The 27,258-nt window shown below is 41.7% G+C and overlaps 1 protein-coding gene across 1 annotated transcript in view; it reads right to left on the bottom strand.

Annotated features, from left to right (window-relative positions):
* Window positions 1-27,258, bottom strand: part of ACSS1 (acyl-CoA synthetase short chain family member 1) — a 101,212-nt gene that overhangs the window by 6,263 nt on the left and 67,691 nt on the right. The window contains exons 9-13 of the mRNA XM_056567580.1: window positions 21,319-21,431; window positions 20,845-20,971; window positions 17,967-18,094; window positions 13,120-13,183; window positions 160-281 (exon numbers count right to left, since the gene is read on the bottom strand). Of these exons, the coding sequence (XP_056423555.1) occupies window positions 160-281; window positions 13,120-13,183; window positions 17,967-18,094; window positions 20,845-20,971; window positions 21,319-21,431 (554 nt within the window). The remainder of the gene's footprint in view (window positions 1-159; window positions 282-13,119; window positions 13,184-17,966; window positions 18,095-20,844; window positions 20,972-21,318; window positions 21,432-27,258) is intronic.

The raw sequence follows: 27,258 nt of genomic DNA, 5'->3' as shown, positions 1-27,258 counted from the left end.
TGATGACAACAGGGTGCTGCAACCGAGATCCTGGGGGGTCCCCAACGACGGGACCCCCGCGATAAGACATCTTATACCCTATCCTTTGGATAAGATGTCTAGGGGTGGAGTACCCCTTTAAGTAACGTGTTTATAGGAAAACTTTCGATGGACACTTACCAGCATATGATCAGGTATGGCATACTTTGCAATTTTTGTGGCAACTATAGCTTTCAGATCCTCTTTTATAGCTTGTTCACTGGCCTTAGCATCATCTTTTAATACAACAAAAGCGAATGCAGCTGAAAGAAGCAGAGAGAACAGAAGCATGAATGGTTTATATAGGTTTATAGCATCTCCTTTATTTAGTATTGTTCTGCATTTTTCATTAGCTTGGGTACACCTGAGGCCTGGGGGGTCTGATCTAGGTAATGTAAGATCCGTTCCCAGTTCATTATCCATATGAGCCCATAGCAGTCATCATTGTTGCTTTATAAATGAAATGTGTCTTTATGAAAAACCTCTGGAAATACAAGCTTCTGTATAAAACTTTAACACTCAAAAATTCCCTAAAAAATTGCATGAGTTTCCATGATAAAGCTTGTCACATTTGCTAAAAATTTTAAGGGCTTGTCTGAGGATACAAAAATAATAATATATATTTGGCTTGGGCTGGCATAAAAAGAAGCTATAGTCACCTACCACGAGCCCCTGCTAATGGTGAATCATTTGTCACACTACTTCCTGATTTTGGGTGATGCATTATCCCCGCAGGTAAAGTCCCTGCTCATTTAATCACTGGCAGAGCCAACACTACTTGAGGAGCTGATGCGTCACCAGGAAACAGGAAGTAGTGGGACAAACTGTGACTATGAGCAATGGGGCTGCAGGGGGCTAGGGGCAGGTGAGTATAGCTTCTTTTCATTTTTACACCTCCTTCAGCCATATATATTATGTTTTTTTAATTTTCAGACAACCCCTCTGCAGGCTAGTCAACACTACTAAAGTAGATTAGGTGACATGCTCTGACATGATTTCTCCATGTCAGATCATGTCCACTACTTTGCCCTTTTACAGAGTGCTTAGTCAGTCCAGGCAGAGGCCTAACTTGTAGCTTCTGGGCCCCAATGCAAAATGTGCAACGGAGCCCCATAAGCCAATTATAATACTGGTGTCTTATGGGGAAGATGTGCTTTGGGAACTCTTAGGCACCAGGGCCCCGGTGGGTCTGCTACCTCTGCTACCTGTATAGCTACAACCCTGAGTCCAAGGCCTCTTCTGTTCATCTATAAGCATCCAATTTTACACAGAGGTATGTGGAGTTTTTTTTAACATTTTTTTTTATTGTGCTTCATTGGCTGCTTGTGTACAGAGATATTCTTTTATAGGGAGAATGTATTTGAACATATTGCACCTGGCAGAGCCTGTACAGCAGCACACGGAGGCTGTATGGCCCCCTATTAGATAGTTGTTCATCTTCCATACCCCTACACATGAGCTTTTACATGCAGCTTGGCGCTGAAGACACCAGCTGTCACTTAATAGTTAAAATTGGAAAGTTGCGCTCCAAAATTCCCCATGAGCCCCAGACTAAGTGTCTTGTGTGATCACAATTTACTGCCACAGTCACTTCTGGTAGACTTTCTAATCACGCAATTAAAAGGTGATTGTGAGACGCTGACTGCCAAGTTCAGCAGTGTCTCGGCAACTGAGATTGCTATGTGGCTGGACTCCAAGACACGGATTAAGGCCGGCTGAGAAAACGTAATCAAACTGAAGTTGAATGACTATCAAACTGATAACCATCTTATAGATAATGTGCCGTCATTCTTATTAAAATGAATAACCTGTAAAAGACTTTGGTCTTCGATGATGCTTATCCTCGCATGATATCACTTATGTACTCAGGAAATTGTAAACGTCAATGTTCAGAAGAACTGGACATGGTTATTGATTATAAAAACTTTATAGGTCATGGACAACTGGGAATACTGCCAGTCTTCTACATGTTGGTATTTATTACATCACATGGTAAAAGATTCCATTTGGGTATGTAAGTTATATCAATATAAAACCTATTAATTATCTAGTTAAAGGGGTATTCTCATCTGGACATTTATGACATATCTTGTGGAAAGGATTTAGTAAAAATTGTACATAAAAAAAAATCTAGATCTCTGTTTATTCTTTGCCTAAGAGACCATTGAGTGGTTTGAATCAGCGATTGGCAGCCTTCCCTAAATGAGAATACATTCAGAAATAACTGTCGACCAGTAGGACCACCCACTGGACCCCTAAACCTAGAAATAGCAGAGATTAAGATAATTAATTTACAAGTTATACTGAATGTTATTATTATATTATTATTATTTTTTAAATACTATGTATAAATCTTCTTAGACCTTTCTCTGGCTGTAACCATGTCTTACATACCTAACTAATTCCGCGCAACTTTCATTGTTATTCTGAACAGCAGCATCCAATCGCTGTGTGGCTCCATACTAGATATCTCTACAGCCTTCAATCCCCTTTTGCATGAGCTGCTGCAATCACTTAATAGTTAAAACTGGAGAAAAATTATAGGAAAAATGTCTTTAATTTGGAAGGAGATTCAACCTGCCTTACGGTTTATGGTTTCTGTCTTCTGCAAAGACAATCTGATTCTGACATATTCTGTGACATTCCTGTTTATAATCTATTCTGTAAGTGTCCAGTGACACTTTACCTGCTGCCTAGCCCCCATGATGGCTTGGTTCCTTTAATGTTCCTCCTGTGTGTTTTCCGTGGCTTCTGGCCTATCCTGCTCCCAGTTGACATCTGACTTCTGGTCCAACTCTTGGCTTTATTTCCTAGATGTTATTTTAGTTCTCTTAAACTGCCCTGATACAGATTCTGGTACCTGCTTTTACTACACCCCTGACTTTTGGGATGTCTCTTAGGATCCCTACCAGGATCCCAGATCATTGCATGCCCTGCTACCTCAGCAAACACCTTCACAGTATTGGCATGAATGCCAAAGGAAATCTTAAAGGGTTACTCCACTCATCAGCATCCGGAACATTGAGTTCCTGAACGCTGTGTCCAGGATTCCGTGTTCACGCCTGCCCCCTCAGGATGTCACGGCCTGACCTCTCAATGAAAGTCTATGGGAAGGGGGCGTGACGGCAGTCACGCCCCCTCCCATAGACTTGCATTGAGGAGGCGGGACGTGATGTCACATGATGGGGCGTGACATCAGGGGGGGGGGGGACGTGAACATGGAAGCCCGCACACAGTTTTCAGGAACTCAATGTTCCAGACACTGGAGAGCGGAGTAACCCTTTAATTATGCTTTTAAAACTTAGAAATTCTTATTCCATGTTCATGCTGATAGAAGGTAGAGGCAGGAAACCCCAGCAAACCTTACCTTTATTCACCCTTCCCCATGGCAGTGTACATTCAAACATTGTCAAGGAAACTATTCTCAGCTAAGGTTTGGCATACTGTTCATAGCTGAGTATATGATCTTACTCAAGTCCTTAGTGCAATTACCTCTGTGTTACTAGTAGAAAACTATGAGCTGTGCCAAGTAAATGGATTGCACTAAATGTGGAATAAATTCTCAAGCATTTGCGTTATTTAAATGAAAGGTTAACTACCTTCTCACCTTAACAGAAGCTGTTTTGTTTGGTGCGCACTTTCTATACTAAACAATCATATTTTAGAAATTTGATGCATTTTATATTTTAAAGAGTACCTGTCATCAAACCATATTTTCTAAACTAACTCAGATTATATTCCCTAACTACTCTTAACACCCCTCCTTTTTTCTGATCTCTAAAAAGCTCAGTATCATAGCTTTCCTCTTGCTCACTTTGTGTGAGCTCCCGGCAGGAGAAGACGGGCGTTCCCCAGCAGGCACGACATCACTGAAGCCTGCGAGAGCTGTGCCTCACCATGCTCCGCACGCACTTTCTGAGTTTGGTCTCCTGCCAGGTCGGGAGGAGACCAAACTAACTGTTTGACTTGCACAGGGACCAGAACAGAACCACCTAGTGCCTGTTTTTTCAATCACATTAAAAACATATAAAGGTTTAGAATTTTAACCGCAAGTAAATAGCAAAGTGTCTTATAATTACATAAAGAACAATATATTAAAGGTTTATTTTGGTGACGGGTACTCTTTAAAGAGATTGTCCAGGATGAGAAAGAAGGGTTTTCTAGTTCATGGACTGCCCCTGTTTTTGCAGTTCCTCCCCATTGAGGTGCATGGGGCTAAACTGCAATATGGACATTAGGGGTGCTGTGTCTGAAAAAATAAAATATCAAGCCATTTTTCTGGTCCTGGATGACCCCGTGTAACAGTACAAATTTGAGTGCCATTTGAAAGGTGGTTTTGTAAGTACCACTATCTTCTGCACTATTGATGTTAAAGGAGTTTTCCAGTATTGGAAAACTTATCCCGTATCCTAAGGATAGGAGATAAGTTTCAGATCGCCGGGGGTTCGACCGGTGTGACCCCCCGTGATCTCCCGCAGGGAAGGGGCGTGTCAACCACCGCACGAAGCGGAGGCTGACACGCCCCATCAATACAACTCTATGAGAGAGCAGGAGCACTGCGGATGATGACCATCATTTTGCGGAAGAGACTTGGATTATGTAACACAGGTACAGTACTTTTATGAGGGTTACTCATTAGCTTAGATAGTCTTGAGTGAGGAGTTTCCATAGATTAGCACCTTGAATAACTCTTTATAGGAGTCATGAAACCTAATGAACTGTCCTTTGAGCTGATTTCTCAGGGCATTAGTATGTGTTTTGACTGGCAGTGTTATGATTTAAAGGGTACCTCTCATCAAAAAAACTTTTGATATATTATAGATTAATGTATGCAGAATAACTTTACAATTGCATGTTATTAAAAAAAATATGCTTCTTTCTATTTAATTTTCCACTTTGAAGAAATGACCACTAGGGGTCTCCCTACCAGTCCAGCATTTCAGACTCATGCTGGAGTCCTAAACACTACGAGCTGCCAGTCTGCTTTGTTCACAAAAGAGAGCACTCAGAGCTGCCAGCCTGCTTTGTTCACAGCCTGTTTGGCTGTGAACAAAGCAGGCTGGCAGCTCTGAGTGTTTAGGACTCCAGCATGAGTCAGAAATGCTTGCTGACAGGACTGATAGGGAAAAATACAATAGAAAGAAGCATATTTTTCATTAACATGCTATTGGAAAGTTATTCAACATTCATTAATCTAAAATATATCAAAAGTTTATTTGATGAGAGGTACCCTTGAAGTGGGGTGTTAAGCTAAGACATTGAGGAACTTATGTTAGTCCTCATTTGTTTTAATGCGTAGCAATAATTTTTCTAACAAACAATAATATAAAATTGTTGACAATTGTTTGATCTACAATACTGCATGCAAGGAAAGAATATTTTATACAATACTGATAATAGAAAATTGGGATTCACTTTTTTTTTGTTAACCCCTTCCCGACCTATGACATACCTGTACGTCATGGGTGGCAAGGTGTTCCCGACCCATGACATACAGGTACGTCATGAATATTTCTGCCGCTGCTCGCGGCATCCCGCAGCGCCCGGAAAGATGGTGGCTATCACTGATAGCCAGCCATCTTACCATGTGACCACGGGGGGTTTCATCCCCCCCCCCCCCCCCCCCCAGCGATCGCTGCTATCAGCTAGTCAAATCTATGAGAATACTTAGCAGCGCGGTGTGTGAGTCCCGATCACGGGGATCGGGACACACACCGCTCTGCTAAGTGTCCCTGACCCGTCCCCCGGCGTCACTTACCCGTCCGAGCGGTGTCCCGAGCGGTCCTGGCGCGAGCGACGTCCTCCAGGCGGTTCCCGTCGGCGCTGCGTCCCGGAGGTGAGTTTCCGGCAGCAGGGCGGCATCTTCATTGGCAGCAGTGAGATCGCTTTACGGCCTCTGGGAGTTTCAAAACTGCAACTCCCAGCATGCCCAGACAGCCTTTGGCTTTCTGGGCATGCTGGGAGTTGTAGTTTGCAACATCTGGAGGTCCACAGTTTGGAGACCACTGTATAATGGTCTCCAATCTGTGCTCTTCCAGATGTTGCAAAACTACAACTCCCAGCATGCTCAGTCTGTCCAGGCATGCTGGGAGTTGTAGTTCTCTAACATCTGGAAGAGCACAGATTGGAGACCATTATACAGTGGTCTCCAAACTGTGGACCTCCAGATGTTGCAAAACTACAACTCCCAGCATGCCCAGACTGCCCAAGCATGCTGGAAGTTGTAGTTCGGCAACATCTGATCCTTCAGATATTGCCGAACTACAACTTCCAGCATGCCTGGGCAGTCTGGGCATGCTGGGAGTTGTAGTTTTGCAACAACTGTAGGCACACTAGTTGGGAAACATTGTCCGTTTCCTACCTCAGTGCCTCCAGCTGTTGCAATTGTTGCAAAACTATAACTCCCAGCATGCACTGACAGACCATGCATGCTGGGAGTTGTAGTTTTGCAACAGCTGGAGGCACACTGGTTTGGAAACACTAAGTTTGGTTGCAAAACACTTGAAAGTTTATTACTTAACTTAGTGTTTCCAAACCAGTGTGCCTCCAGCTGTTGCAAAACTACAACTCCCAGTATGCACGGACAGCCAAAGGGCATGCTCGGAGTTTGCAACAGTTGGATGTTTGCCCCCTCCCCCCCAATGTGAATGTACAGGGTACACTCACATGGGCGGAGGTTTACAGTGAGTGCTGCAAGTTTGAGATGGCGCAAATTTTGCGCTGCAGCTCAAACTCCCAAAGGCAAACTTGCTGTGAACCTCTGCCCATGTGACTGTACCCTAAAAACACTACACTACACTAACACTAACCTAAAGTAAAAAGTAAAAAACACTACATATACACATACCCCTACACAGCCCCCCCTCCCCCCCAAAAAATAAAAAACGTCTGGTACGCTACTGTTTCCAAAACGGAGCCTCCAGCTGTTGCAAAATAATAACTCCCAGTATTGCCGGACAGCCATTGACTGTCCAGGCATGCTGGGAGTTTTGCAACAGCTGGAGGCACCCTGTTTGGGAATCATTGGCATAGAATACCCCTATGTCCACCCCTATGCAAATCCCTAATTCAGGCCTCAAATGCGCATGGCGCTCTCTCACTTTGGAGCCCTGTCGTATTTCAGGGCAACAGTTTTGGGCCACATATGGGGTATCGCCGTACTCGGGAGAAATTGCCTTACAAATTTTGGGGGGCTTTTTCTTCTTTAACCCCTTATGAAAAGGTTAAGTTGGGGTCTACACCAGCATGTTAGTGTAAAAAAATAAATTTTTTACACTGACATGCTGGTGTTGCCCTATACTTTTCATTTTCACAAGAGGTAAAAGGGAAAAAAGACCCTCTAAATTTTTTATGCAATTTCTCCCGAGTACGGAGATACCCCATATGTGGGCGCAAAGTGCTCTGGGGGTGCACAACAAGGCCCAGAAGGGAGAGTGCGCCTTGTACATTTGAGGCGATTTGCACAGGGGTGGCTGATTGTTACAGCAGTTCTGACAAACGCAAAACAATAAATATCCATATGTGACCCCATTTTGGAAACTACACCCCTCACGGAATGTAATAAGGGGTGCAGTGAGAATTTTCACTCCACTGGCGTATGACAGATTTTTGGAACAGTGGTCTGTGAAAATGAAAAATAAAAATTTTCATTTGCACAGTCCACCGTTTCAAATATCTGTCAAACGCCAGTGGGGTGTAAATGCTCACTGCACCCCTTATTAAATTCCATGAGGGGTATAGTTTCCAAAATGGGGTCACATGTGGGGGGGGGGGTCCACTGTTCTGGCACCATAGGGGCTTCCTAAATGGGACATGCCCCCCAAAAACCCTTTCAGAAAAACACACTCTCCAAAATCCCATTGTCGCTCCTTCCCTTCTGAGCCCTCTACTGCGCCCGCCGAACACTTTACATACACATATTAGGTGTTTACTTACTCGAGAGAAATTGGGTTACAAATTTTAGGGTGATTTCTCTCCTTTTACCCCTTGTAAAAATTCAAAAATTGGGTCTACAAGAAAATGCGAGTGTAAAAAATGAAGATTTAGAATTTTCTCCTTCACTTTGCTGCTATTCCTGTGAAACACCTAAAGGGTTAATACACTTACTGAATGTCATTTTGAATACTTTGGGGGGTGCAGTTTTTATAATGGGGTCATTTGTGGGGTATTTCTAATATGAAGACCCTTAAAATCCACTTCCAACCTGAACTGGGCCCTGAAAAATTACGATTTTGAAAATCTTGAGAAAACTTGGAAAATTGCTGCGGAACTTTGAAGCCCTCTGGTGTCTTCCAAAAGTAAAAACTTGTCAATTTTTTTATGCAAATACAAAGTAGACATATTGTATATGTGAATCAATATGTAATTTATTTGGAATATCCATTTTCCTTTCAAGCAGAGACTTTCAAAGTTAGAAAAATGCTAAATTTTCAAAATTTTCATGACATTTTTAGATTTTTTACCAAGAAAGGATACAAATATCAGTGAAATTTTACCGATAACATAAAGTAGAATATGTCACGAAAAAACAATCTCGGAATCAGAATGATAAGTAAAAGCATTGCAGAGCTATTAATGTTTAAAGTGACAGTGGTCAGATTTTCAAACAATTCCCAGGTCCTGAAGGTGAAAATGGGCTGGGTCATGAAGGGGTTAAAAAGAAATAAGATGTTTTTTTACACAAGCCATTAGTATATGACATATCTTCAGGATAGGCCATTAATATCTGATCGATGGGGGTCTGACAACTGGTACCCACCGCCAAGTAGCTGTTTTCTGGAGCTGCAGCACTGGCAGATACAGAGAACATAGATGATTGTAGACAGCGCTGTACATTCTGTAGTGGCCGTGCTGGGTAACTGCAGCTCATTTTTTATTCACGTCTATAGGACGTAACCTAGCACACCACTAAAGTATTTATGAAGCTGTCTGCTTCCGTTTCAAATCACTGTCTATGTTGATGCCATGGCTGTGGCAAAAACCTGCGAAGGTGCCAGATGTTTGTCCCCAAAAGATATTGATACCGCAGCGCCGATCCCAGGGGTCCCCAGCAGTGGGACCCCGGCGACCTGACATCTTATCCCCTATCCTTTTGGTACTCCCCTTTAAGCTAGCTAAATCTAGCACGGTCTACTGGTGAACTCCCTTCTCCGTGTGGTTGACAGATCTCACTATCCACATACATTTAACCCCTGCCACACTGTATAATCCCCCTGTCATGTGCCCCTCCAGTCCTATGCTATCCCTTCCAGGGCTTCCTGGGTGAGGAAAGCCACCCATAAAACCCATCAAAAACACATCATCTTGAGCCTATTATAACATTTACCACCAACTAGTGTCTAAGATACCATTTCTCTTCAATGCCTTTTTGTAAAAACTTAACGGCCTGTGGTGAAGATGTGTCAGCATAGGTTTAAGTTGAGTTCCCACTGGGTTAGAAGTGTCTATCTGAGGAATACATTGGTGGGAGTCCCTGATGTATTTTGTCTGGTGTACATCTATGACAGATGCCACTTAGTGGTAACGCATGGGGCCCCATAGTAAAAATAAAAAGTAAAGTCTGCAGTATAGTGCAGAGGTCCACGCTATTCCATTGAGCAATGTGTACATTCCAGATGGAGGCAAAAAAGAACCACTTTTGGCCTCTTCAGGTGAATGGGGGTATATGGATCTATTTCATGCCAGGACCTAATCAACTACAACTATATATATATATCATTTATAATTACCCAAGTGTGAACCTTCCAGGAACAAACCCACATTTACTCTGCTAACTTAATTTACATATTATCGTACATTCACATTCTATTACACATTTCCTAGTGAGTTACTAATCCATTAAAATGCCTTTTCGCTAGCTATGGAGGTCACATTACCCCATGCGTTCAGCCTCTCTAAATGCAATTGACAGTCTAAAGAATCACTTTATCCAATAAAACAAATAATATTTCACCAGCAAGTGCTTTTTGGTTGTTAATCCATTCGATCAAACACAGGGTATGTTCCTAGTTGTTGCCCTAGGGAACACTATGGATTTTGTATCTACCATTTATAAGCATTTGCTTCACATTTTACCATCAAAAATTCCCCCTGTGTATTAACCCCTTAACGACCAATGACGTATATTTACGTCCTTGGCCGGCTTCCGCGATATAACGCGTGTCATATCGGGTCGGTCCCGGCATGTAACTGAAGCCGGGACCCAGGGCTAATAACACGCGGCAGTGATCGCGGTGCCGTGAGCTATTAACCCTTTAGACGCGGCGTTCAACTTTGAACGCCGCGCCTAAAACGAAAGTAAAAGCTTCCCGGCTGCTCAATGGGGCTGATCGGGACCACCGCAGTGAAAATGCAGTGTCCCGATCAGCTAGGACGCGAGAGAATGGTCCTCTTACCTTCCTCCGATGCGTCCGTTCGGCGATTGATTGCTCCAAGCCTGAGATGCAGGCTTGAGCAATCGCCGATAACACTGATCAATGCAAAGTGATCAGTGTAAAAGATCAGTGTGTGCAGTGTTATAGGTCCCTATGGGAGCTATAACACTGCCCAAAAAAAAAGTGTAAAAAAAAGTTAATAAATGTGATTTAACCCTTTCCCTAATAAAAGTCCAAATCACCCCCCTTTTCCCATAAAAAAAACATGTAAATAAAAATAAATATAAACATATGTGGTATCGCCGTGTGCGTAAATGTCCGAACTATAAAAATATATCATTAATGAAACCACATGGCCAATGGCGTACGTGCAAAAAAATTCCAAAGTCCAAAATAACTTATTTTAGGTCACTTTTTATGTCATGAAAAAATTTATAAAAAGCGATCTAAAAGTCCGATCAATACAAAAATGGTACCGCTAAAAACTTCAGATCATGGCACAAAAAATGAGCCCTCACACTGCACCATACGCGGTAAAATAAAAAAGTTATAGGGGTCAGAATATGACAATTTTAAACATTAAAATTTTCCTGCATGTAGTTATGACTTTTTCTAGAAGTATGACAAAATGAAACCTATATAAGTAGGGGATCATTTTAATCGTATGGACCTACAGAATAAAGATAAGGTTACAAAATGGCGTTTTTTCTTCAATTTCGTCGCAGAATGATTTTTTTTTTCCGTTTTGCTGTAGATTTTTGGGTATAATGACTGATGTCATTGCAAAGTAGAATTGGTGGCACAAAAAATAAGCCATCATATGGATTTTTAGGTGCAAAATTGAAAGAGTTATGAGTTTTAAAAGGTGAGGAGGAAAAAACGAAGGTGCTAAAACAGAAAAACCTGTGGTCCTTAAGGGGTTAAAATCCAAGTGGGAATTGAATCTCGGTCCATTCACTGATGAGCAATAGTTGGAGGTTCTGGACTCGTAGGGAGATTTATCAAAACCTGTGCAGAGGAAAAGTTGACCAGTTGCCCATAGCAACCAATCAGCGCGCTTCTTTCATTTTTAAAAGGACCTCTGAAAAATGAAAGAAACAGTTTGATTGGTTGCCATAAGCAAAGGGTCAACTTTTCCTCTCCCTTTTTGTCTCTGTGAGAATGCCTGAATTATGGTTTGGGCAAGTGTGAATAAAGGTTAGCTTTGCTGATGTTGTCCAATAAGCATTAACATGAAAGTAGCATTCCTAAATTATATATATATACATATTATTATTTTTTTTATTAACATGATCCGATTTAAAAACAAAACAGAGGGTATGTTGACACATTTGCATTCGCCTATGTGTATTTAGACACTCAGATCTCTGCAGCGGATGTTTTGGTAAATCCACATGAGGATTAGCCCCATTCAATAGTATAATCTGCGTGTGGCTAATCCACGGCTTTTCATTGCAGGATGCACAGAAATAATGGGCGCGCTCAACATTTCTGAGGATGATTTTGATTCCGCAGTGCGGCAAAATCCACACACATATTTTTTTCAGTGCATGTGCATGAAGTTAAAGAAATCTATTACACCGCTTCGGATGCAAGGTGTTGTGAGGATTCAACACAGATTCCATTACATAATCCTCATCAAATCCTTAAAGGGGTACTCCGGTGGAAAACTATTTTTTTTTTTAAATCAACTGGTGCCAGAAAGTTAAACAGATTTGTAAATAAATGTTTTCTTTAAAAATCGTAATCCTTCCAGTACTTATCAGCTGCTGTATACTACAGAGAAATGTGTATTTCTTTCTGGAGTTATTTTTTGTCTGACCACAGTGCTCTCTGATGACACCTCTGTCCATGTCAGGAACTGTCCAGAGCAGGAGAGGTTTGCTATGGGGATTTGCTTCTACTCTGGACAGTTCCCGACATGGACAGAGGTGTCATCAGAGAGCACTGTGGTCAGACTGAAAAGATTTCCAGAAAAAAATGCAACTTCCTCTGGAACATACAGCAGCTGATAAGTACTGGAAGGATTAAGAATTTTTAATCAAAGTAATTTACAAATTTGATTAACTTTCTGGAACTAGTTGATTTAAAAAAAAAATAAAAAATAGTTTTCCACCGGAGTACCCCTTTAATGTGTGAATAGAGAACTAATATGTCTGATAAAGGCAATCTGACTAATGCACTGGCAATGGAATTGCAAAATAGTCAGAATATTAATAATAATAAATGCAACATAAAGCTTATGGATGAAGTAATGAAAAGCTATTAAGATACCAATAAAATGATCACGGGATAACCGTAAAAACAATAAGGCTGCATTCACACCTCGTTTTTACGTTACAGGTGCCGCATCAGGCTGGGGGAGGGGCAAACTGCGCTCTCCCGTACCCCAGCCAGACCAGCACTGAAATCCATTTACTTTAATGAGCCGACCGGAGTCAAACGGTTACTCCGGTCGGCTCATTTTTGACCCGTATGCGGTTTCCTGACCGTCCCTAAAACCGGATACGGGTCAAAAATAAGCCGACCGGTTCACCGTTTGACTCCGGTCGGCTCATTAAAGTAAATGGATTTCAGCGCTGGTCTGGCTGGGGTACGGGAGAGCCCAGTTTGCCCCTCCCCCAGCCTGATGCGGCACCTGAAAGTAAAAACGAGGTGTGAATGCAGCCTTACAGTAATGTGTTGTCATTTTTTTTAAATAAAAATTAGAACAGCAAGAATATTCTACCTTCTCCTTTGATGTCATGGGGGAAACCAATAACAGCAGTTTCTGGAACATCTGGATGTTCATCCTGAAAAGTGGAATAGTTGAAAAAAGTCTTTGGCATAAATGTATAAAATAATTTGTAGGCAATTGTATGATGAATTGTTAGATGGTGTTTGAACTATTACCCTTCCTTTCTAGTAGAATAAATGCAATGCTGAAGGCAGAGGCCTTGGGCATATCAGCTGATGTGGCATCCAGCAAAAGGCTCACAAAGTGACCATAAAGATAATGATAAGCTTTTTTATGTTGTTAACCTGTTTGTTGCTGCAGGTGATTGTGGCGGAGTTGGACTTCATACTGCAGAAGACAACTCCTCCTTTGCTATGACATAGCCTATACATGAAGGTGCCATTACTGGGTAGGCATGCCATTGTGCAAAGATGGGCTGTGTGTCCATGAATACCTGTCCCCATCTATCCTATATAGCCAAGATCTTCTTGTCGTATTTTCCTGGGGTAGCTCCATAGATATAATGCCTTGAAAGAAAAAAGGTAGAAGGCGCTCAGTGTGTAGAACCTCGGGGTCAGATAGAGGGGGGGAAGGGAGCCATCCACAACCGCTTACCAGATAAGTTTGTGTGGTATCCCGGTACTGTACACGTACTGTACCTTGTGTTATAAGTCCCCATAGTCAGAGTTCCTCCGTACTGATAGGATGCTCTTAGTGGGATAACCCCTAGTCACCTCTTCCTTCTTTAATTTTGTGTGTATATATTATATATATAATGTATAGTGTAAATGTTGCTTCCAGGACCTTAGGTCACATGATTAATAATTATATTGTTCTGCTAAGGTTAAGGACCTTCCAGGTCATGTGCTCATGTCACATGTCGTACCACAATGCTTTGTATTAGGACTGACTCCTGAATAAGCTTGAAGCCCGCCCCTTTAGGTATAAGGGCGCTGTTATCCAATCCTCGCTCTCTTGTTTCCTGGCTTCAAAGCAAGCAGCAACTCTCTTGGGTTCCGGACTAGCAGAGAGAGAGAAGCTTCGTGTATACCTGCAAGACAAATCTAGGCCTGAAGCCTGCTAACTTCAGCCGAATACAAAACCGTGAGTTCAATCTAACTCAATCCTAATCCTACGTGACTGCTGGACCTAAATAATTCCCCTAAATACAGTGGAACAGCGTAAAGCAATTACTTCAAGATTATTCCCTATACGGTCCCGACCAAACCTGTGAGGAGCCTAAAGTCCAGTCCTTTGTAAAGACTGTTACTACGTTTAACCTGCATAAAATCTGCAGTAAAGTTATCTTCAGTTTACTAGAATTAAGGTTGTGGACAATCCTTTATTCCTCCCTATCGTTCCTGGGACGGGTGGCGGTAGGATATATATTCAGAGAGGAATCCGCACCCTGGCGTCACGACAGTTAAGGGCTAATCCAACACCCTTTCATCACTGCACAGCTACACCCTACCTACCCTACACCCACAAGCTTTTCACAGTTGTATGTAGACATGTGCAATTTGTTTCAGCACGAATGCTAATTTATACAAATTTTACCATTTTCTTGCGTTCGGATTGATCCGAACGCACGAAAACATATTTGGAACATTACCGAATGACCGCGATAATACGAACATCAGATTAACGAATACATTCATAAAATAACGAATGCATTCGTAAGATAACGAATGCATTCGTTAACCGTAAAACGAACGTAAATAATTAATTCGATTTTTTCAATTGGTCCTTGGGAGGTCACATGATCGGAGTTCATTGTTACATGATACCTTTTAGCCAATTAGCTTATTCCAGTCGATCCCTACTGTACCACAGACAGTGAGGCTGTTTAATTAGTTGTGACTTAGTCCTGTGAGAGTTTGCCTGGTGTTACTGGAGTCACTGGATTTGCAGAAATGGACAGTTTACCTGAGGAAAACTTGGCTACTGGCACAGAGACAACTGCAAAACAAGCTAAGGTAACACCTGCTATTTTTTACAAGAGAGGATCAGCAAGGCCTGCGTTAGAAATAAGCATTAAAACGAATAACGAAATCGTCCGAAAACAAAAGTGAAAAGAATTATATATATCGAATAGATCCGAAATAACGAATGCATCCGACAGCCGAACAGTTTTGGAATAGAACCGAAAAAAAAATATATACGAATGCGTCCGAAAACAGAATAAAACGAATTACTGTATCCCGAAGGTTTAAAGGGGTACTCCCGTGGAAATTTTTTTTTTTAAATCAACTGGTGGCAGAAAGTTAAACAGATTTGTAAATCACTTCTATTAAAAAAATCTTAATCCTTCCAGTACTTTTTAGGGGCTGCATACTAAAGAGAAATCCAAAAAAGAAATGCATTTCCTCTGATGTCATGAACACAGTGCTCTCTGCTGACCTCTGCTGTCCATTTTAGGAACTGTCCAGAGTAGGAGAAAATCCCCATAGCAAACATATGCTGCTCTGGACAGTTCCTAAAATAGACAGCAGAGGTCAGCAGAGAGCACTGTGGTCATGACATCAGAGGAAATGCATTTCTTTTTTGGATTTCTCTTTAGTATACAGCCCCTAAAAAGTACTGGAAGGATTAAGATTTTTTAATAGAAGTGATTTAAAAATCTGTTTTACTTTCTGGCACCAGCTGATTTAAAAAAAAAAAATGTTTTCCACGGGAGTACCCCTTTAACAGAACCGAAAAAATGTTTATCCCAAAAAAATGATGCGAAACGAACATTTTGGTTGTGAACGAGTCTAGTGGTGTGAGCTCACACACAACAATGGATAGCGCATGTAGATAGTAAGCAGATCATCCGCAGCCTTCCTGGAAATTAATAGGCAGCAAGGTGACAAAGTGCAGGAACAAATTCTGCACTGGCCGAAAAATTGCAGGGGAGCAGCTGGTATAAAAGCAAGGTGGGTTTATTCAACAAAGATGCAACGTGTTTCGCTGCGCATGCGCAGCGAAACGCGTTGCATCTTTGTTGAATAAACCCACCTGGCTTTTATACCTGCTACTCCCCTGCAATTTTCCGGCCAGTGCACAGTTTGTTCCTGCACTTTCAGTCACCTTACTGACTACTTGATCTTTAGGTGACATATTTATGGTTCTATAGGTCAGGGAACAGGTGTGATTTCTTAGGAAGTCTTTAGGAAAGCATGAGAATGATAAGGCAAAGTTTATCTTATCAATACATTTTCTCTAGGAATAATCTCACTGGATATCTTACTGTTACTTCCTGTTGAATAATGTACATGTCAGTGATTTCATTTTGCTTCCAATCTTTTGGATAGGTGTTCGTTTTCATTACTGAATCTAAAGTCCACCTATAAATGATATTTCTAGCATTTTTACGCCTTATTAGGGGACATAGTGATGGGAGTCCCACCTCTGTATGAGCTGTGTCGGCGGCTATACAGCACTGGAGGGTTTATTCAGCAATGTTGAGTATTGCTAGTTAACCCCTTGTGTCCTATCAGGTCACAACTATCTATATATACAGAGCATCCCTCCTTAAAGGGTAGTCCAGAGGGGAAAAAGGGGTACTTCAGATCCAGAGCCTGACAGGTATTCAGATTTGTAAATTTTTTTTGCTAAGATATCCAGGAAAAAACGTAATTTTTTTTAATATATATATATATCCACTGGCTCCAGAACGATAAACAGATTTGTAAATTACTTCTATTAAAAAATCTTAATCCTTTCAGTACTTATGAGCTTCTGAAGTTGAGGTTGTTCTTTTCTGTCTAAGTGCTCTCTGATGACACGTGTCTCGGGAACCGCCCAGTTTAGAAGCAAATCCCCATAGCAAACCTCTTCTAAACTGGGCGGTTCCCAAGACAGGTGTCATCAGAAAGCACTTAGACAGAAAAGAACAACCTTAACTTCAGAAGCTCATAAGTACTGAAAGGATTAAGATTTTTTTATAGAAGTAATTTACAAATCTGTTTAACTTTCTGTAGCCAGTTGAGATATATATATATATATATATATATATATATATATATATATATATATATATATATATATAAAAATTCCTGGATAACCCATTTAACCCTTGTAGTACTTTGGTCAGACTGACACAATTTCCTCTGAAGCATACTGCAGCTCATAAGTACTGGAAGGATGAAAGGAGAACTCCGGAATAGGAAAATTATCATCCATACTGCCGGCAGTAAAAAAAAAATAAACAGGTACATACCTTCCTTCGCTCCCCCGATGCCTCCAGTAACCGGCTGCGGCCTCTGCCGCGATCCTCTTCCTGGTTGCCAGTGGTCGGCGAGTCTTACTGCGCTCAGCCTATCGCCGGCCAAGTCGGGACTTGGCTGCGGCTGGTGATTGGCTGAGTGCAGTATGACTCGCCGATCACCAGCAACCAGGAAGAGGATCGCGGCAGAGGCCGGAGCCTGTTATCGGAGGCACCGGGGGAGCGAAGGAAGGTATGTACCTGTTTGGTTTTTTAACTGCCAGCAGTATGGACGATAATTTTCCTATTCCGGAGTTCTCCTTTAAGATTTTTAAATAAAAGTAATTTACAAATCTGTATAACTTTCTGACACAAGTTGATCCGAAAACATTTAATTTTTTCCTTCGGAGTATCCCTTTAACTCTTTACTTACTGAGCAGGAGGTATACATTGTAAACCTCCTGCTCAGTCAAGCTGTGACCATGGCTGTATATCTGCTGGCCCAGCTTGTGAAGAGCAGGCACTCCTGTCAGTATACAATGTACAGTAGTGTGCTCTGCCCTGCTCAGAGTAGCACTCCCGTCACTTGCTAATTTACAAAAACATTTCTGTTGTGTATTTACAATAACTATTTAATAAATGAAATATTTTGCCATTAGGAGAATATACATACCAATGCATCTTCAATCTCTGCAGTGCCAAGCCGGTGCCCACTGATGTTTATAACGTCATCCAATCGACCTGTTATCTGGTAGTGACCTTCATTTGACCTATAGGCTCCATCACCGGTAAAATAATAACCTGTTACGGAGAGGTAAAATGTCATGTGATGGCAGATAATGAATTATACAAATTATATCTTAAAAGGGTTATCCAGGAAAAAACTTTTTTTTATATCAATTGGTTCCAGAAAGTTAAACAGATTTGTAAATTACTTCTATTAAAAAAAATCTTAATACTTTCAATAATTATCAGCTGCTAAAGTTGAGTTATTGTTTTCTGTCTGGCAACAGTGCTCTCTGCTGACATCTCTGCTTGTCTCGGGAACTGCACAGAGTAGAAGAGGTTTGCTATGGGGATTTGCTTCTTAACTGGGCAGTTCCCGAGACACGTGTCATCAGAGAGGACTTAGACAGAAAAGAACAACTCAACTTCAGCAGCTTATAAGTACAGAAAGGATTAAGTTTTTTTAATAGAAGTCATTTACAAATCTGTTGAACTTTCTGGAACCAGTTGATATATAAAGTTATTTTTCCTGGATAACCCCTGTAATGAATGCTACTGGATAATATCATTTTTTATATCCTAAAATGAGTCAACATGACAAACTATTAAGTATGGCATGCTGTGCTATTCTTACTTTCAAATGAAAGACCCCACACTGGACCCTGACAGACGAACAAGTACAAGTGAATGGTGTCTATTTAATCACATTTAATGTCCATTGTTCATCCAGCCTGGCACTGGCAGTGTGAACGGAGCCCTGTCCAGAGCATATAAAATTGTTTTGGAATTTACATTTTGAACATTCTGGCTGGCATTCTTTAAGGGGTTGTCCATCCAGAGGATCTGGGAACGCTGCTACATGGGAGACTTGGCACATATGAATGCTGCTACATGGGAGACTTGGCACATATGAACGCTGCTACATGGGAGACTTGGCACATATGAACGCTGCTACATGGGAGACTTGGCACATATGAACGCTGCTACATGGGAGACTTGGCACATATGAACGCTGCTACATGGGCGACTTGGCACATATGAACGCTGCTACATGGGAGACTTGGCACATATGAACGCTGCTACATGGGCGACTTGGCACATATGAACGCTGCTACATGGGAGACTTGGCACATATGAACGCTGCTACATGGGCGACTTGGCACATATGAATGCTGCTACATGGGCGACTTGGCACATATGAACGCTGCTACATGGGCGACTTGGCACATATGAACGCTGCTACATGGGAGACTTGGCACATATGAACGCTGCTACATGGGAGACTTGGCACATATGAACGCTGCTACATGGGAGACTTGGCACATATGAACGCTGCTACATGGGAGACTTGGCACATATGAACGCTGCTACATGGGAGACTTGGCACATATGAACGCTGCTACATGGGCGACTTGGCACATATGAACGCTGCTACATGGGAGACTTGGCACATATGAACGCTGCTACATGGGAGACTTGGCACATATGAACGCTGCTACATGGGCGACTTGGCACATATGAACGCTGCTACATGGGAGACTTGGCACATATGAACGCTGCTACATGGGAGACTTGGCACATATGAACGCTGCTACATGGGCGACTTGGGACCCCTGTTGTTAAGATCGCACAGGGGTGGGTGATCATATATTTATTCCCATACTGTGAATAGGCAATAAGTGTTACAGATCAGGCACTTCTTTAAAGGGGTACTCTCGTGGAAACCTTTTTTTTTTTTTTTTTTAAATCAACTGGTGCCAAAAAGTTAAACAGATTTATAAATCACTTCTATTAAAAAAAATCTTAATCCTTCCAGTACTTTTTAGGGGCTGTATACTAAAGAGAAATCCAAAAAAGAAATTAATTTCCTCTGATGTCATGACTAGAGATGAGCGAACTGACAGTAAATTCGATTCGTCATGAACTTCTCGGCTCGGCAGTTGCTGACTTATCCTGGATAAATTAGTTCAGCTTTCAGGTGCTCCGGTGGGCTGGAAAAGGTGGATACATTCCTAGGAAAGAGTCTCCTAGGACTGTATCCACCTTTTCCAGCCCACCGGAGCACCTGAAAGCTGAACTAATTTATGCAGGATAAGTCATCAACTGCCGAGCCGAGAAGTTTGTGACGAATTGAATTTACTGTAAGTTCGCTCATCTCTAGTCATGACCACAGTGCTCTCTGCTGACCTCTGCTGTCCATTTTAGGAACTGTCCAGAGCTGGAGAAAATCCCCATGGCAAACATATGCTGCTCTGGACAGTACTTAAAATGGACAGCAGAGGTCAGCAGAGAGCACTGTGGTCATGACATCAGAGGAAATGCATTTCTTTTTTGTAATTATCTTTAGTATACAGCCCCTAAAAAGTACTGGAAGGATTACGAAGTGATTTACAAATCTGTTTAACTTTCTAGCACCAGTTGATTTAAAAAAAAAAAAAAAAAAAGTTTTCCACGGGAGTACCCCTTTAAAGACTGCCTGCCATATTGCTGTGTCATTAAATTAGAATATACTAATAATGATGGTGCAGATGGCTGGGTCCTAGCTACTAAGCATGGGTTATCTACAGAACTGATGGGGACTATAAATGCGCAAGAATTGTTTTTTTTCTGAAAGCTAATAAGAAAGCAATGTTTTAGAAATAAATACATCTTTTCAGGGTGGAGGCTTTCTTTCATGAATGACTGTCTTCAGCTTTATCAGTGATTTCTAACTTACATTCTTATCAATTATGACTATGCAATTCTTGTAAGTAATAGACAAGTGAAATGTTGGGTTGGATACAAGATAGTAGTATTGACCTTAGACCATAACAGTACAGATATACCTGGATATGTCTTGAAATATGCATCAATAAATCTTTGATGGTCTCCGTATATTGTTCTGGCCATACCAGGCCAAGGTTGGGCAATACAGAGTGCGCCTGAGACATCCCCACCTTCAATAACTTTGCCCTGGTGACAGAAATACAGGTTATAACAGGAGTACCATGTAGTGGTACTAGAATCATAAATAAAAGATTGGAGAAATCCTTCTTTGGATAAGCATTTATTTATTTATTTATTTATTTATATTTTATCCAAAAACTAACATGACATTGAGCAATATGTCTATGGTGATGGTCCATCTACACTTTTTATTTATGCCCAGGATGGCACGGTGGAGAATGGCAGCCTATAGTCATCTGGTGGATGGCCATTCTGCAGTATTAGGGGACAGGGCCACAGCCGCAGTAAGTAGAAACATAACAGAACGAAAAGATGTTATTTGTTACTGTAGTATTGAAGAGACCATCACTTACCTTTTCATTTAATAGCGTAGGTCTTATCCCAAAGAAAGGTCTCATAGCCATTGCTGGGATGATCTCCGCATCATGCTCTGATGGACGAGGTGAAATACAGATTCCTCCCGTTTCTGTAAAACATGATAAACATCATCATCAACATTGTAATCTACAGATATGGTACAGTGACCCTCCTTGACCTACGATGGCCCCGACATACGATCATTTCAACATACGATGGCCTCTCAGAGGCAGCATCAACGTACGATGCTTTTGTATGTCGGGGCCATCGCATAAACGGCTATCCGGCAGCGCAGACTGCTTCAGCTGCCACCGGATAGCCGTTTACGGTGCCCCGTATGGTCCGCTGACGATCACTTACCTGTCCTCGGGGCTCCGGCGTGTCCTCTTCGGGATCCCCTGCATCGTCGGCGCTCTCCATCGTCGTCATCACGTCGTTGTGCACGCCGTCCCGTCATCCAATAGGAGCGGCGTGCGTAGCGACGTGATGGCGACGACGGAGAGCGAGGATGCCGGGGAAGCAGAGGCCTTGCCGGAGCGTCGGGGACACCTCGGGGACGCGGCAACAGTGATGGAAGGCGACATCCAGGGCAGCGGTGACGGTCCGGAGTGGCGGGGACACTAGAGTATAACCTTCAATACCAGTGGTCTACAACCTGCGGACCTTCAGATGTTGCAAAACTACAACTCCCAGCATGCCCGGACAGCCGTTGGCTGTCCGGGCATGCTGGGTGTTGTAGTTTTGCAACATCTGAAGGTCCACAGGTTGTAGACCACTGTCCTATACTTTACATTGCACGGATCCCTCAACATACGATGGTTTCAACAAACGATGGTCCATTTGGAACGGATTACCATCGTATATTGAGGGAACACTGTATATTATAATCTGGAGATATGGTACATACTGTACAATGCATTGTAAGTACAAAACAGATGAGATCCACTGAGCAATATCATAGAACAATACACCTTTAACCTTGATATTTGTATTGTTATATCATAAGCTACAGTGGACATTTTCAGCGGACTTCCCCTACAGGAAGGGAAACCGAACAGTCGCCACTTACAACTACATGTACGTCTTCAGGGCACACATGCAATTGTAGAGTAAAGAACACTTCCCAGCTGACATCTCCGTCACAAAGTGGAATTGGCGTGATGACGTCATCACAACACCGCCTGCACTGGAGGAAGAGGACACAACAGGGAAGAGGTGAGTAACAGTTTTCTCTATTTTTTTTTTTTTTGTGTGTGCAGGGAGCACTATTAACCCCTTAAGGACCAAGCCCATTTTCACCTTAAGGACCAGGCCAATTTTATTTTAGCGTTTTAGTTTTTTCCTCCTCGCCTTCTAAAATCCATAACGCCTTTATATTCCCATCTACAGACCCATATAAGGGCTTGTTTTTTGCGTGACCAATTGTACTTTGTAATGAAACCTCTCATTTTACCATAAAATGTAGGGCGAACCCCCCAAAAAATTTTTTAGGGAGGAAATGTAAAAAAACACAATTTTGCGCATTTTGGAGGGTTTTGTTTTCACACTATACACTTTACTGTAAAAATGACGTGTTCTTTATTCTGTGGGTCAATATGATTAAAATGATACCCATGGCTAGATACTTTTATATTTTTGTACCGCTTAAATAAAATCTAAAACTTTTTGTACAAAATCAGTAATCTAAAATCGCCCTATTTTGACCACCTATAACTTTTTCATTTTTCCGTATATAGGGCGGTATGAGGGCTCATTTTTTGCGCCGTCATCTGTCCTTTTTATTGATACCACATTTGCATATATAAAACTTTTAGATAATTTTTTATTATTATTTTTTAAATAAAATGTGACAAAAAAGCTGCATTTTTGGACTTTTTTTTTTTTTTTTTTTACATTTACGCCATTCACCGTACGGGAGAATCAACATTATATTTTGATAGTACGGACATTTACACATGCGGCGATACCAAATATGTTTTAAAAAAAACATTTTTATGCTTTTTGGGGGTAAAATGGAAAAAACTGACAATTTTTATTGGGGGAGGGGATTTTTCACTTTTTTTTACTTTTTATTTTTACATTTTTCAACTTTTATTTACACTTCTTATGTCCCCATAGGGGACTATCTATAGCAATTCTTTTATTGATAATACTGTTCAGTGCTATGTATAGGACACAGCACTGATCAGTATTATTGGTGATCTTCTGCTCTGGTCTGCTCGATCTCAGACCAGAGCAGAAGACCCCGGGAGACGGGCAGAGTCAGGTGAGGGGACCTCCGGCCGCCATGCTTGATGATTGGATTGCGGCATCTGAGGGGTTAATGACGCACATCCGTGCGATCGTGGATGTCGGCCATTACGGGCGGGTCTCCTGCTGCTACCGGAACCTGCCGTGTATGACGCGAGCACTGTTCCGATGCTCGTGGTCATACACAGAACGTAAATGTACGTCCTGGCGCGGGAAGTCCCGCCAAACCAGGACACACATTTACGTCCATGGTCGTTAAGGGGTTAAGAAAGAGAAGGAGGGAGGGGGTATTCCTATCTACCCAGTGGGGGGCCATCTAGCTAATGACAAACAGTAGAAAAAATATTTATAGTTTTTATACACCACAAGAATTAGTCCTACAAAACATATTCGGATACACTCATGGTTACACACTGAGTCTCTTGCAGTTCCATGCTACGGGACCACAGGCAATCCATGTGCCTCTGATTCTCCCCTAGGAAAGAATATCTCCAAAATATTGCATTTAATGCAACAAGCCACAATCTTTAATGCATCAATATAAACAAATGGGTATACAGCGTTAAGGCTAGGTCGTCTGAAACTTGCCTAGTTCCGACCATATAACATTGTGATTGTCTCAGTGGAGTCTTTATTAAATAGTTTATTTATACTTCTAAAATGAAATAGTAAAATGGTTGATTTTCCTCTGCAGCATATTCTGTGGTTCAAGGCTTTAGGTTATATATTCAAGACTTTGTCTAAGTCACAAATGAAACCACAAATCGCTGAGCTCTTTCATTAAGACAAAAGTAAAAAAAAAAAAAAAGCAATGTTATACAGTAAGCAGCCATTTTTAACAATTAACTAAGCCTCAGCAAAGTGAACTCATTTATCCAGAGAAAGAATTATCCTCCGCCTTATCAGTAAGAAGTAAAGTGAATATATAAAGAGCTTTAGGGCACCAAATTACTTTTATTACTCAGTATTAGGCTATGCTGCCCATTATCTGCGTCCTGAGATTATGCTGCTGTACTACCACAAATCTTAATCATCCTCATTCTGGTTAGAACAGAATTAGATACATTCGGGGAAATCCTTCTGCAGGATCTAATTTAATTGGACCCTTAAGAATTTACGTTTGCCCAAATAGCCAATATGGCTCCGAGGAATAAAAATGACATAGAAAGTTATAAATAGGAACATGATGTTTACAAACAAAATTCAGGGCTCCACAAAGACCACTTACCAAATTAAAAAGATATTACACAAATCTCTGCAAATTAATTTGACTAAGTACATGCAAATGAGACCCCACTAATTACCGTAACTTAATCGCCTCAAATCTCCTTAAATGAAGCTCAACTGTAATTGGTACAGTAGGTCCCTTGGAAGGCAGCAATGTTTAATACACACAATGCTTATCCCTCCACAATGACAATTAACCCCTTCTGGATAAATGGAGATGACAATGCATTATGGGAGCTAAAAGATATTATCCTTCACAAAATCTCTGTCCTATAGTAATTTCACTAGCAACATAATATTGATGGCAAAATTGTAATAGGGCACTTAACTGCTCGTTGTTGTTTTGGTTACTGTTTTTTTTTACTGAATTTACATCTTCAGATTTAGGATTACAGTTTCTTTGTTTGGATAAGAGTATTGGCTTTCATAATTAGTTTTGCTACATAATTATTAGACATGATTATAAATACTGAAGGTGCATTCACACACACCAGATCCACTGCGTTTTTTCCCCCAATGCAATTCCTTCGTATTTTTGATTGGCATGCCAAATAAGTGATTGCCTTGTTAAATCCGCAGCTTCAAATCCACAGTGGATCCAATGTGTATACACCTAAGTAGAGAATTCATTATTAGCACAGATTAATGCTGACTGCGAGTCCTGCTGCACAAGTGGGATTTTCCCAGTTGGTGCATAAATTGCACAAATGAGAGGAAGTCTTTGGGTAGTCACTGGAGCTGGTCTTCAGAGTACATTTGCACTAAAATAAGTTAATTTAGAGGGCATTAGTGGGAGGTATAGGTAAATGCCAGATCCACTACCTATTCTAAGGCAACTGGTTGGAAAACACCAGCATACCATGTGTCCTGGTTCTTACCAGCATCACAGTGACATTCTCTGTGCCATGCGTCTGCTGTATTTCCTGGTCTTCCTGCTCTGGTGAGTCTGCTGCTGCAGTTTCCACTCTGTCTAGGCGCCGCGAGCGAGCACTGGCTTTCATAAAGACAGCGTGCGCTCCCTAATGGATCCTCCTACAATCCCAGCCAGGCACTGCATATTTAAGTCTGCTGTGCTCCAGTGTTCCTGTATGCTGCACCTGAGCTATTCAGCTCTGCTAGTGTAACAGTCCTGCAAAAAGTCACTTGGCCTGAACTGCTGCATCACCTGTCTGCTTGGCCAGCTGCCACTTGTGGCACAGTGGGTCCACACCCATTGGGGCGTTACATCTATCACTTGCCATTCATAGTATATTAGTCCTATTTCCAGTACCATAGCTTAGGTGAGACTGCCACTACATTCCTTTTGTTACACCACAGTGAGGCCTTCCCATGGCAAATTTTTCAACCAGAAATTTCAATTTTCAATTGTCAATTCTTTCATGAGGATCTGCTCAGAAATGCATTGCTGTCTATAGAGATGGTGCATTTCTGGGTGGTCCTAGCACCAACTGCTAGGACCTAGCACCTTCCACATGCGAAATGTCTGGCTGCAAATTTTCTGGTAGGACATTCTGCAAAAATGATGCTGTGTAAATAAAGCCTTATACTGACAGAATAGGAAGTCTCAGGCCTGAAGCAGGGGCCGCCATGCCGCCTCCATATATCTCTATGGGAGAGCAGAAGATTGTTGACCGGTTCTGCCATATAGGTATATGGAGGGTGCATGGCGGCCCCTGCTTCGGGCGGGGGGCTGTGAGGCACCAACCACTCTGGAGGATAGTCAGGGCTACGTACAGATGATCGCAGGGGGTCCCAGCGGTCAGACCCCCGCAATCTAAAACTTTTCCTGCATATAGGGGATACGTTTTTAGTAACATTGAGCCTAAAGACTTCTACTTTAAAGGATAATCAGGGCACTGCATCACTGGCAGCCATCCTATATGCACTATTGCTACACAGGATTTTATAAAAAGTGCTTATCACCCTAATAGAGGGTCAGACCTTTCTAACATTACATATCATAAGAAGAGCTACATTATAATTTCCAGGAATCAACACTCTGTAATGGAAAATTCCAGAAGATATTTAAATAGGCATGTGAACTTTACAGGCCGGTGATAAAGTAAAAAGATAATTATACATAAGGCTTGTGCATGTTAAACATTATCTACATTGTGGTGTTACAGTATTAGACCAAGGGCAAACACAGCAGAGCACAAGGCCTCCGTGTAAGAAAAGTACAAAAGCCCCTTATAGTCCTACAAAGATTTAAATGATCATCATATCATTCTTCCCTTCCCCAGTGCAACCCCCCAGTAATCCTTATCTATGGAAATGAGTCCCTTGGAGCAATAGAGATTTTTTAGTTATTGAGATAAATGTATAGATATCTATATATGGAGGATTAACTAGAGCAACTTTTTTTTTTTGCAATCAACCCATTTTACAATAGCTAAAGTACCACCATACAGGGGATGCATAGATGCGCCCCACACAATAAGTAACCCATAGCTAGCTAT

The sequence above is a fragment of the Hyla sarda genome, chromosome 3, assembly GCF_029499605.1.
Source record: "Hyla sarda isolate aHylSar1 chromosome 3, aHylSar1.hap1, whole genome shotgun sequence".
Taxonomy (NCBI): Eukaryota; Metazoa; Chordata; class Amphibia; order Anura; family Hylidae; genus Hyla; species Hyla sarda.
This window is presented reverse-complemented; position numbering and strand designations above follow the sequence as displayed.